Source organism: Penaeus chinensis, unplaced genomic scaffold (genome assembly GCF_019202785.1).
Source record: "Penaeus chinensis breed Huanghai No. 1 unplaced genomic scaffold, ASM1920278v2 CTG_4712, whole genome shotgun sequence".
NCBI classification, from domain to species: Eukaryota; Metazoa; Arthropoda; class Malacostraca; order Decapoda; family Penaeidae; genus Penaeus; species Penaeus chinensis.
This window is the reverse complement of record NW_025918270.1, coordinates 1-12,500: the sequence shown is the minus strand read 5'-3', so window position 1 is coordinate 12,500 and position 12,500 is coordinate 1. Positions and strand designations below refer to the sequence as shown.

Below are 12,500 nucleotides of genomic sequence, written 5' to 3'. Positions count from 1 at the left end.
GCATACTAATGAGAAGCCCTATTGCTGTGAACTTTGCAACAAGGCCTTCTCACGGAAACATAACCTGACGAAGCACAAGAGAATGCACATGAAGGGCGAGTCATACAGCTGCGAGATCTGCAACAAGGCTTTTACCGAGAGAGGTCATCTTGCAACGCACATCAGAGTGCATACAAACGAGAAGCCATTCCGCTGCGAGATCTGCAACAAGGCTTTCTCGTATAAGTCAAGTTTTTTAGACCACATGATAATGCATACAGAGGAGAAGCCACACAACTGCGAGGTCTGCAACAAGGCCTTCGCGCGGAAATATGGTCTGGCGAGGCACATGAGGGTTCATACAAAGAGGAAGTCGTATACCTGCAAGATTTGCAACACGACCTTTTCCGAGAGAGGTCAGCTTGCGGCGCATATTGGAGCACATAGAAAGGAGAAGCCCTACAGATGTGAGATTTGCAGCAGTTCCTTCTCATGGAAACAGAATCTAGTGAAGCACATCAGAGTACATACAGAGGAGAAGCCATTCAGCTGCGTGATTTGCAATAATGCCTTTCTCAAACGAGGTCATCTCGTGACGCACATGCAAGCTCACAGAAGGGAAAAGTCGCACAGCTGTGAGATTTGCAACAAGAACTTTTCGCATAAAACCAGTTTAGTGAGTCACATGAGAGTGCATACAAAGGAGAAGCCATTCAGCTGTGAGATTTGCAACAAGAGCTTTTCACATAGAACGGGTCTTAGGAGTCATCTGAGATTACATACAAAGGAAAAGCCCTTCATCTGTGAGATTTGTGACAAGGCTTTTTCACAGAAAAATAATCTAGTGAGTCACATGAGAGTACACACTAAGGAGAAGCCGTACAGCTGTGAGATTTGCGGCAAAGCCTTTGCGCACAAAAACAGTCTGGTGAGTCATGTGAGGGTGCATACAAAAGAGGAGCCATACAGGTGTGAGATTTGTGATAGGCCTTTTTCACAGAAAAATAATCTAGTAACTCACATGAGAGTACATACAAAGGAAAAGCCGTACAGCTGTGAGATTTGCGACAAGGCCTTCGCGCATAGAATTAGCCTAGTAATCCACAGGAGAGTGCATACAAAGGAGGAGCCACACAGCTGATAGATTTACAAGAAGAAAAAAAATCTTGTAAGTAAGGCATACAAAAATTAAGCCATAAAACTGTGACATTTTCTACAAGGCTTTGTCATAGAACTAGTCCAGTGATCCACAGGAGAGTACATACAAAGGAAAAGCCATATAGATATTTGATTCGCAATAATGCATTTTTATGGAAACAATGACGAAGCACATGAGAGTGCATACAAAAGAGAAGCCTTGTATGAAATTAAACCTCACAGTATCTTTACCTGAGGCCACACGTGAGAGTACATACAAAAGATAACGTAAGCAATCGTAAGATTTAGAATAACATTTTGTATATATATTAATTAGGACATGAAGGTCACAAGCCATCTAATAGTTAGAGGGAATGCTTTTCTTGACATGAATAGGGCAGAATTGTTCAAAATTTAGGAGAATCTCTTTATATTTATTACATAGAATATTCTTAATGTGTAGTTCGTTAATAACCATGAACTTTTATGCATTATGACTTGCATTTAAGTCTCCATAGAATATTTTCTGTTGGTAAACTCGTGTCACTGATCAAAGGCAGTCGGAAAACAGCTACTGCTATGTTTTGCTGACTGCCTATAAAGATGCATTGGGTTTTATCGGAATTTAGATTGAGGCCGTTGTTGTCAAAATACATCTTTGCTTCTGTAAGAGTCTGTTGTGTATTTTTTATCCATTCATATAAATTGCTTACAGGGGCAGCGTGAAGAAACTGAGAGTCATTAGCATATTGGACAAGGAGACAGTTGTTTGCAATGTTTGGAAGCTACTCCTCTGCCTCTTAATATGGAAGTTATTAGCCAATTTGAAAAGGCTATTTAAGCTTCAACCAAGATTTTGTTATGACAGTTGCAAAAGGAAACAAAATATGTGTTAGATATTTATTTTCATTATTGCAACAGTCAGTTTATCTTGAAAACTGTATATTATCTTTTTATATCTGTATTCATTAGCTTATTTGCTCTATCCCTATCTTTATATTCAAATATGTCCTCATACATATATATATATATATATATATATATATATATATATATATATATAAATGCGTATATATATATTAAATATATACATTTGTATATATATATATGTGTGTGTGTATGTGTGTATTTCTGGGGAAGATTTAATTAAAATGTGTTTGTAAGATGCCACAGCTCATCCATACCTCTTTTTACATTAATAATAATGAAATGTAGTCATTTGAATCATGGAAAAACTCACACATACATATATATATATATAGGTAGATAAATATATAAATATATGTATTTATGTATGTATGTAAATGTGTATGTATATATATGTATATACAATAGATTAAATGCAAAATCTGGAATGAGAGGACTATTAATTGACCAAACTTTGTTAATATTAGATATAGATTAAATTTGCAAAAGGTGAACTAAAAGATATTATATTTATTATCGTTATTTTTATTTTCCTTTTTCTTATGATCATTAATACCTCTGTCAAAATCATTACTTTGATTTTTATTATAAGTAACATATTGTCATAAATTATGAAATCATCATTGTTTAGTTATTGTTAAAATTACATTATTTTTGGCACTGTTATTTTTATGATTACTTTAATTTCATTATTAGAACAGTTGATTGTTAATATTACTCTTGCAAATGTATTTATTATTGATATTTTACCAGTATTATTATTTTTATTATTGATTTAATTATCCTTATTAGGATAATTCTACTATTGTCATTATTACTCATTTATGTATATATATATATACCTATGTATATAAATATACATGTGTATACAAATAAACATGTATAATGTATATACTGTGTAATATAAATATATGTATATATGTTTATATAAATAAATATCTATATATGGATACATATGTATTTACACATAGAAATACATGTATATATGTATATATATATATATATATATATATATATATGTGTGTGTGTGTGTGTGTATGTACATATAATGTCTATATATTCATATACATTTATATGTCTATATATATTTATATCTGTATATATAATATCAATTCTCATATATGTATATTTATATGTATACTGTGTAATATATATTTATAAATATATATATAAATATTTATGTATTAAACAAATGCATTTACATACATCAAAGTCAAAGTCAAAATACTTTATTCCATTAATTACAATGGTTCTTCTTTTACATAGATTATGGCATCGTACAGTAATACAGAATAAATAGAAACAATAGTAAATACATTGGTGGGGGAGATATAAAATAAATTAAAATAGAATATGATGGTCACATCATTCGAAATTGAGTTACATGGTTTGGCTTTTGTATGTAAATGCCTTATGACATTGACAATTGAAGAGATACTCCTTTAATTTATTTTTTGAAAGTAACCAGGTTGGAGATGTTTCTAATGTTTTTCGGTAGATTGTTCCAGATCTTGGGTCCTCGGATTTGCATTTGCCTTGACCCTGTTTCCGTGTATGATCTTTTGACGTGCAGAGAGTTAATCTGCCTGGTTTGGAAGCCTGTTTTGTTACCAATTGTTTGCAGAGGCATTAACCAATGAGGATAATCGCCCTTAATGAATTTGTGAATGAGTATACATGTATCAAATTGACAAGTGGGGTCACGTTTATTTATGTTGCCTATTGCCACTCTTTTTCTCTTTGAATTTTGTTGGTTGAGCCCCATATGTTGGAGCAGTAGTTTATAATGCTTAGTGCAGGTGTTTGTACAACAATAATTCTGGTCTCAGCGGGGATTTTGTTTTTTATGTGATTTAGGTATATCAGTGTGCCCATCACTTTTTTGTGAATGTTGTCTATGTGTGTTTTGAAAGTCATGTATCTGTCTATGTGTACTCCTAGATTTTTCACAGTAATGCTTGGTTTGATATGATGGCCTTCAAATTCTATGATTGTGTTAATGGGGATTTTGGCTATGTTTTGCCGACTGCCTACAAAGATGCATTGGGTTTTATCGGGATTTAGTTTGAGGCCGTTGTTGTCAAAATACATCTTTGCTTCTGTAACAGTCTGTTGTGTATTTTTTATCAATTCATATAAGTTGCTTACAGGGGAAGGGTGAAGAAACTGAGAGTCATCAGCATATTGAACAAGGAGACAGTTGTTTGAAATGTTTGATAGATCGTTTATGAATATAGTGAAGAGGATCGGGCCTATTATGGAGCCTTGTGGGACACCGAAAGAGACTGTTTTTTTAGTTGACATATTGTTATGAATTTTGACTGACTGCGTTCTTGTAGGTAGATAACTTCTGAACCAATAGTTGTCTATTCCATGATTTTTAATTTTGTCAAGCAGGATTTTATGACTGACACTATGAAATGCTTTTGACAGATCACATAATGTGAGTAGATTTATTTGATTCTTGTCTATGTTATCATTATTTTTGTTTGAGATTTTTAGTAAAGCTGTTTCAGTGGATAATTTACTTCTAAACCCATGTTGCGTTTCGGAAATAAGGTGATTGGATTCTAAGAATGTTGATAGTTGATTTGCAACAATTTTTTCTAGCACTTTAGATATCACAGGGAGTAGAGTGATAGGACGATAATTGTTCAGTTGTTCTGCATCTCCTGATTTGAAATTGGGTGTTTTGATGCCATGTTCCCACAGTGATGGGTAGGTACCGGTGACTATAGATGTGTTCATAATGACAGTTAGATAGAAAGCTTTCTTTGATGAATCGAAAAGCAATGTTATCCACACCTACTGCATTTGTTTCATGTAAGTGTTTTATTGTTAAAATTGTTTCCACTCCTATTGGCTGTGGTCTGAAAGCATTTGTTGAGAGCCTTGTCCTGGTTTGTGGGGCCAAGGAAGCAGCTGTCTGTTCGTAGGTGAGTCCCTTTGTATATACATACAAAGGGATGTGTGTGCATGTGTATATATATATATATTTAATCCCCTTACCGACAGGTCACATCTATAGATGTCAAAACAAACCACTCAAAATGTGGCATGCGGCCGGTGATTCAGCTCGATGTTTTTTTTTAGTTTTCCAAGGGGATATATGCATATATATATATGCACACACACAGAAACACACATAATATATGTATACATATATATGTATTTCATAAGAGTATATATGTGCATGTGTGTATATATATATATATATATATATATACATGTGTATGTGTTTGTGTGTGTATATATATTTGTATATATATATATCTCTAAATAAAGTGGTAGATAGGTAAATGTATTTATATTTACACACACACACACATATATATATATATATATTTATTTGCTATGTATATGAATCTTTTATAAAGTTTCCATTTCGTTGCACACTGTATTAGGGTACTATTAACAATACATATAAATTACCCTCCTGCATTCCCTACCAGCAAGTACGTAGACTACAAACTCTCATACAAGATCTTAATTAAATGAAGCAGCACCTAACAAGAAGACTAAAGGGGGAGTCATACAGCTGCAAGATTTGCAACAAGGCTTTTACCAAGAGAGGTCATCTTGTAACACACATCAGAGTGCATACAAATGAGAAGCCATTCAGCTGCGAGATTTGTACCCTGATGCGGAAGGCTACAAGAAGGCCCGACGTTACAGAGTTGGCGATGATTATGGGATTTCCTTAAAGGATGTAATAGAGCAGTGAATTATACTTTCCAGGGTGGTATGTGATGTATTGATGAATTTACACGTGTGGTCAAACACAAGAACACACACACACACACACACACACATATATATATTTATGTTTATGTGTATATATGTATGTATATTTTTAGATGTTTTTGTAGGTAAGTAAATTTAATAGAAACTTTTATGCTTTAGAACATGAGTGAGTGCACAAACATTGAGATAGATGAATAAGACATCTTTTCCCTATGTTAATATACTTTCAATTATCGTGAGTGTACAGAAGGGAGGAAGAGAAGGAATAGGGAAGGAGAAGAGTTATTAAGAATTGTTCCATTTTCCATTCACAGGGGATGGGGAGAGGAAAGGGTCTACCCCTCGGTGCCCCACGAGATAAGGGCTGGGCCATTAACCAAGGGAATACCGCACCCATGACTGACACAGAGCCAGCCTCTCCTCCTCTCAGCATGGCTCTAGCACCTCGGAAAGTGGACAGAAGAAGGGGAATGATAAAGAGAAGGAAAGGAAAGGGAGGAGAAGGAAAGCCACACAGAATTAGTTGGGGGCGAGGACTGAGGCCCAAGGCAGGTGCGATCCCCTTACCTTGGGCCTCAGTCTCTGCCTCCTAAGCTCTTCACAGCAACAACAACGGGCAGAGGGATTGGGAGGTTGAACAGCATTACTAATCTCATGATGACAGATGTGTCAACAAGGCGTGTCATTTCACAAATGTGTCATTTCCTAGACGTCTCATATCCCGAACGTGTCATTTCTCAAATGTGTCATTTCCTAGACGTCTCATATCCCGAACGTGTCATTTCTCAAATGTATCATTTCCTAGACGTCTCATATCCCGAACGTGTCATTTCCCAAATGTGTCATTTCCTAGACGTGTCATTTCCTAGACGTGTCATTTCCCAAAAGTATCATTTTCCAAACATATCATTTCCCAAACAAATCATTTCACAGATATGTCAGTTGCAGAAAAAAAAAAATTTTATAGAAGAAAGTGATATAAAGTAGGCAATAGAATGCCCACGATTTATAATACATGAAGATTATGTAAGAAACAAAAGAAATGAAATTTATTGATCACCAAACTGATAGATATAATGTAGTTTAATTAAATTTATTTATCACCAAACTGATAAATATAATATAGTTATAATGAAATTTATTTATCACCAAACTAATAGATATAATGTAGTTTAATGAAATTTATTTATCACCAAACTGATAAATATAATGTAGTGATATTCAGGTGTGAATGTGTTTGAACCTCACTTGAGACACACTGAAAAACAGTATTGTTTCTTACATAGAATGTTTTGTTTTTTTACATAGAATGCCCATGATTTATAATACTTGAAGATTATGTAAGAAACAAAAGACGTACAGAAGTAAACCAAACTGATAAATATACTGTGATTGATGTTCACTTGAGACACACTGGAAAACAGAGAGAGAGAGATATAGAATTACAGTCCGTTGATATTTATTTCATGGTACGTTGGAGGGCATGTTGTTATCTGGGGGAAATATATATTCTTCAAAATAAATTAAAGTAAATTAGAATAAATTAAAAGGAGCATGAGGAATCCCATAGAGGTCCTGTATTTTTCTCCAAAGGGATTTTTTTTTTTTTTTTTTTTTTTTTTTTTTTTTTTTTTACTTTTACTTTGAATTGTAACTATGTTAGTTTTGATCAGATTTACTTGATCTCTGTATTTTTTCACAAGGCATAGAGCGTTTTTTCCAATTTTATGGTTTGTTTCTTCAAGATAAGCTCAAATTTTTTTTTTTTTTTTTGTTTTATTGCTTAAATTTTAGTGAAAATATAGTAGAGTTCTGTTGTTGTTGTTTTTTTTGTTTTTTTTTTATTAGTAAGAAAAGGAAAAATTTGGTCCATTAAAGTTATTCTAGAAAGATTAAGTTAATTATTGGTAATTTTCATATTGTATATTCACATTCCTCTCATAAGTTGTTAAAGTTGTATTTTTTCATTGATTTTACTTGTTTTTTTTTTTGTTTGTTTCTTTGCAATGGATCATCACCAAGCTTTCAACTGTATTTGCAATCTGCCTTGAATTTTTCATTTATAATTGATGCATCATTTTTTTTTTTTTTCTAATGCCAAAAAAACACTTAATTTAAATATCAAACATGACAATCCTAACTCTGGAAAAAAGTGTTCAAAATAGACATTCATTCTTTTCCAATAATCTTAAGGGAAAGACATTAATCTTCCTTGATAAAGAGTCATGTACCCGAGTTTTTCTCTTGGCAAAGGTATATCTATAGACCATGATCTTTATGTACACTAAAGTAATCTGTGTGTATATATAATCTGTATATATACACATATATTTATATATGGGTATATACATATTTATATATATATAATATTATCATCAAGTGGGCTTGATGATGATATACTTCCAGCCACGAGGGTCCCTCATGGTGAGTCTCCAGGGAGGTCCTCGGCCCATCTCAAACTCCTCGCGGCAGGTCTCGTCGAGCTGACCAAGCCGTGACCTCCTTGGTCGTCCCACGGACCTCCTCCACCCAGGATTGTCTTGCAGAGAGCCAACCTGATGGGCAGGGTCATCCACAGGGAAACAAGGTTGGCGCCTATATAGCCTGAGTTGGTAATCCTGGATTATGCAAGTAACAGGTCCCATGCCAGTCTCACGGTGTAGCTGTCCTCTAGAACTGCTGGGTGTCTCGGAGCGCCAAGTTCTGTGGAACTGATCATAGATTAGTTGTGGCTACTATCCAGGTCCACTTCAGAACCTCCAGTTGTTCCAATGAACACCCCAGAGGATTTTATATGGTCAGATTGAGGGAGGGGGAGGGTGCCCGGGGGTTTACTGAAGCTATTTCTGGTCATTCCATAGCACTTGGGGGCTTGACAAACCCTGTTCTGTGGGACACCTTCATGAAACGCTCAATGCATCCCAAGAATCGATTGGTAAATGCCCAAGAGGAAGACAGGATTTCATCTCGCAGGAGACACTGGAAGCCACAGATGTTTGTCACGTGGCTTGACTCTCAGGGGATCACGACCTGCATGGTTCCCTGAGAAAGCTGAACTCCAAGCCCTCCTCACAGATGACTGCAGTCCACTCAGCAAGTTGCCCGATAATCTCAGATCCCGTTGGGGTGCGTGTGCGTTGGGCTGAGTATTTTGAGCAGGTTATGTTGAGATTCCTCTGCTAGACCCACCCATCAAGAGGATCCATCCTCGCTGACTGAAGTCAGGGAGGTGATCTCCAAGCTGAAGAGTGGTAAAGCAGCAGGTGTTTGTGGCATCCTAGCTGAACTGTTAAAGGCTGGTGGAGAACCTATGGCAAGGGGTTTGCATGCTGTCCTGTCTCCCATCTGGCAGACTGTTACCATTCCTCTTGAACTACTAAGGGGTGTGGTTATCCCTCTCTGGAAGGGGAAAAGGGATCGTTGGGACTGCAGGAATCACTGAGGCATTACACTGCTCATTATACCAGGCAAGGTTCTCGCTCATATCCTTATGCTTGCATTTGATATGGTGCATCACGAATCTCTCTGGGAGATCCTGAGGCTAAGAGGAATTCCAACAAGGATTGTTGGACTAATAGCAAACCTGTATACAGGCACTGAAAGTGCTGTAAAGTGTGGTGGGGGCCTGTCGAGCTTCTTCCCTGTTAGTTCAGGGGTGAGGCAAGGCTGTGTTCTTGCACCAACACTTTTCAACACTTGCATGGACTGGATACTGGGCAGAACTACTGTCCAAAGTCACTGTGGAGCAACTCTGGGCAATATCAAGGTTACAGACCTTGACTTTGCTGATGATGTTGCTATTCTTCCCGACTCTCTGGAAACCCTAGTGGCGGCTCTCGATGCTTTTGTCAATGAGGCAATCCCACTAACTGTTACTTGCACAATCTCAGGCTATACAGCCACCTGGCTCATTCCCACGTGATGTTCCTGCCCACCAGCTTGTCTCTGTCAGAGACAACCCTGGGTGGAGGTGGCTTGTGGGAAGGCCTAGGAAGGCATGGCTTGGGCAGATCGATCAAATTTGTCGTGAGGAGCTAGAGATGGGCCGGGCCCCTGCCTGGCGGCTCGCCATGAGGGACCCTCGTAGGTGGAATTGAAGGGTGGATGCAGCTATGTGGCCCGCCGGCATTAGTTCCTCAATGATATGCCCATATATGTATATATATATGTATATATATAAATATATATGCATACCTATATGTGTATATATGTATACATATATGCCTGTATGTACACATGTTTATATGTTGATATGTATATATATAGATTGTCTGGTGCGACAGGTAGAGTGAGGAGGAGGAGAGGTAAACACCAGGAAGTGGTTCAGATTGGAGTATCTTGATTTAGACTGGAAAAGGAATTTGACTGAGGGAGAGAGAGGGAGTAGAGATAGGATGGTTTGGGGGAGAGGGAAGAGACACTGGGGGAAATACTGAGTCTCCTTGTGAAGAAGGAGGGGAATAGAGCAAAGGACAGTTTTGGAATAGAAAGGGAAAGACCTCGTCGGCATGCTTCTTGCCTGGCCTCGTGCAGAGTGAGGCCTAGTTTGAATCTGAGAACCGCTACCTCAGATTCGAGCTTGTAGGCAGGGCAGCTCCTATAAAATACATCATGTGAGCCACCACAATTGGCATACATTGAAGGGTTATGACCAGGTTGGGCACATAGAAGGCACCAGGCTGTGGAGCAAGTGTTAGGCTGAGCGGACAAAATGCCAACATTTCTGACACTGACAGGGAAAAGACCAATATGGTCAGATTGGGCAGGACACTCCAACAATATAAACGTCAAGGGAGAGGTCATGTCTATGGAAGATAATCTTGGCAGTGTTGGCATAGGAATTACATTGGCCTCTGGGAGAAATAAGCTAGCACTGGATTGCCAGTCGATGAGGCATGCGAGCAAGTCATTTTCACAGTCTGATCAGTCCTTTTTGTAGACAGGACTGCGAAAGGAAACTGTGCCTACCTACTTTTGGAGACATTAATGATAAAAATAAATAATAATAATTGATATTCTACAGGTGAGCATGGAAACAAGGAATATGCAAATCAAGAACTTTTATTTTTAGTTCACTTATCACAAATTAAAGTTACATCTTACTTTTCTTGTTAAATAATATTAATATATTGTCGTGTCATTTCAGTGTTAGCATTTATGCTATTGCATACATATAAACATACACATGTATACATATTTACATACATATACCTTCATATATATATATGAGGGTGTATATATATAATCATCAATCTATATATTTATGTGTGTGTGTGTATATAAAAGTAATTATATATGTATGAATTTATACATATATACATACACATATATGTATTACATACATATATACTTACAGGAATACACATATATACAGATAGATATTTGTAAATACATACATATATGAAAGATGGAATAATGTAATACCGCATTGATATAGATGCATACATATATATAAATATATATTACATATACATGTGTGTGTGTGTGTGTGTGTGTGTATGGACTGTCATCTGTTCCATGACTCATAGCCTAAGTCCCACAGACCCTAAAAACTGTCAGCAAAGGAATGCAAGTGAAGATTCAAATGAATACTCAGCAAAGGAATGCAAGTGAAGATTCAAATGAATACTTTTCATTGTTATTGATATAAAACGAGGGATGCATGAGCCGGGATATCTTAACAGCACATTTCAATTAAATCTTCACCAGAAATACACACTTATACACACACATATGTATATATATACAATGAGGTTATATTTGCATATGTTGATAGTGATAAAGAAAGACTTATGAAGAGAGATATAAAAAGACAATAAATAGTTAACTATATAGATAAACTGTTGTATAAAATTAACATTAATAAAAATAGACATACACAAAGACACATTTTGTTTCCACTTGCAATATAACAACAAATAGGTCGAAGCTAAAAACACTCTTTTTAAAATAGCCAAAACATTTCCAGTCACCTTATCAAGGAGGCAGAGGAGCAGCTTCCTTAAATGCTGTGATCAGGAGGAACTGTTTTTTCAACTGCTTTTGATCAGTGACACGAGTTTACCTAAACAAATGTTCTATGGAGACTTAAACACAAGTCATAATGCATAAAAGTTTATGGTTAATAAGAACTACATATTAAGAATATCATGTGTTAAGGATATGTGCTTCACCATAACCTGTTTCCATGAAAATGCATTATTGCAAATCTGGCTTCTCCTTTCTATGCATTCTCATATGCCTTCCTAGTTTACTTTTCTGAGAGAAGGCTTTACTGCAGATCTCACAGCTGTATGGCTTCTCTTTTGTATGTACTCTCATGTGCCTTACTACATGACTTTTCGCATAGAAGGCCTTGCTGCAGATCTCACAGCTGTAGGGCTTCTCCTTTCTATGTATTCTCCTATGGATCTCTAGACTACTTTTGTGTGAAAAGGCTTTGTCGCAAATGTCACAGCTGTGCGGCTTCTCTTTTGTGTGGACTCTCATGTGACTCCCTAGACGATTTCTCTGCGAAAAAGCCTTGTTACAAATCTCGCAGTTGTATGGCTTCTCTTGTGTATGTAACTTCATGTGACTCACTAAATTAGCTCTGTGTGAAAAGTTCTTTGTTACAAATCTCACAGCTGTATGGCTTTTCCCTTGTATGTACTCTCATATGGATCACTAGCTAGATCTCTCTGAAAAGTCCTTGTTACAAATCTCACAACTAT

The 12,500-nt window shown here is 36.4% G+C and overlaps 2 protein-coding genes across 3 annotated transcripts in view; one reads left to right on the top strand and one right to left on the bottom strand.

Moving 5' to 3' along the window:
* The window catches only part of LOC125024782 (gastrula zinc finger protein XlCGF57.1-like), a 23,230-nt gene extending 21,439 nt beyond the window's left edge, over nt 1-1,791 (top strand). For both annotated transcript variants that reach the window (XM_047612544.1, XM_047612545.1), the window contains exon 3: nt 1-1,791. This exon is cut by the window's left edge and continues 472 nt beyond it. In XM_047612544.1, the coding sequence (XP_047468500.1) occupies nt 1-1,120 (1,120 nt within the window). In that variant the 3' untranslated portion in view covers nt 1,121-1,791.
* Nucleotides 1,792-11,985: 10,194 nt separating this feature from the next.
* LOC125024781 (zinc finger protein 570-like) lies at nt 11,986-12,379 on the bottom strand (the record flags this gene model as incomplete). Its single annotated transcript, XM_047612543.1, has 1 exon — nt 11,986-12,379. A coding segment is annotated over one exon (394 nt), but the record flags the coding sequence as incomplete, so codon positions are not given.
* Between the last annotated feature and the right edge of the window lie 121 nt (nt 12,380-12,500).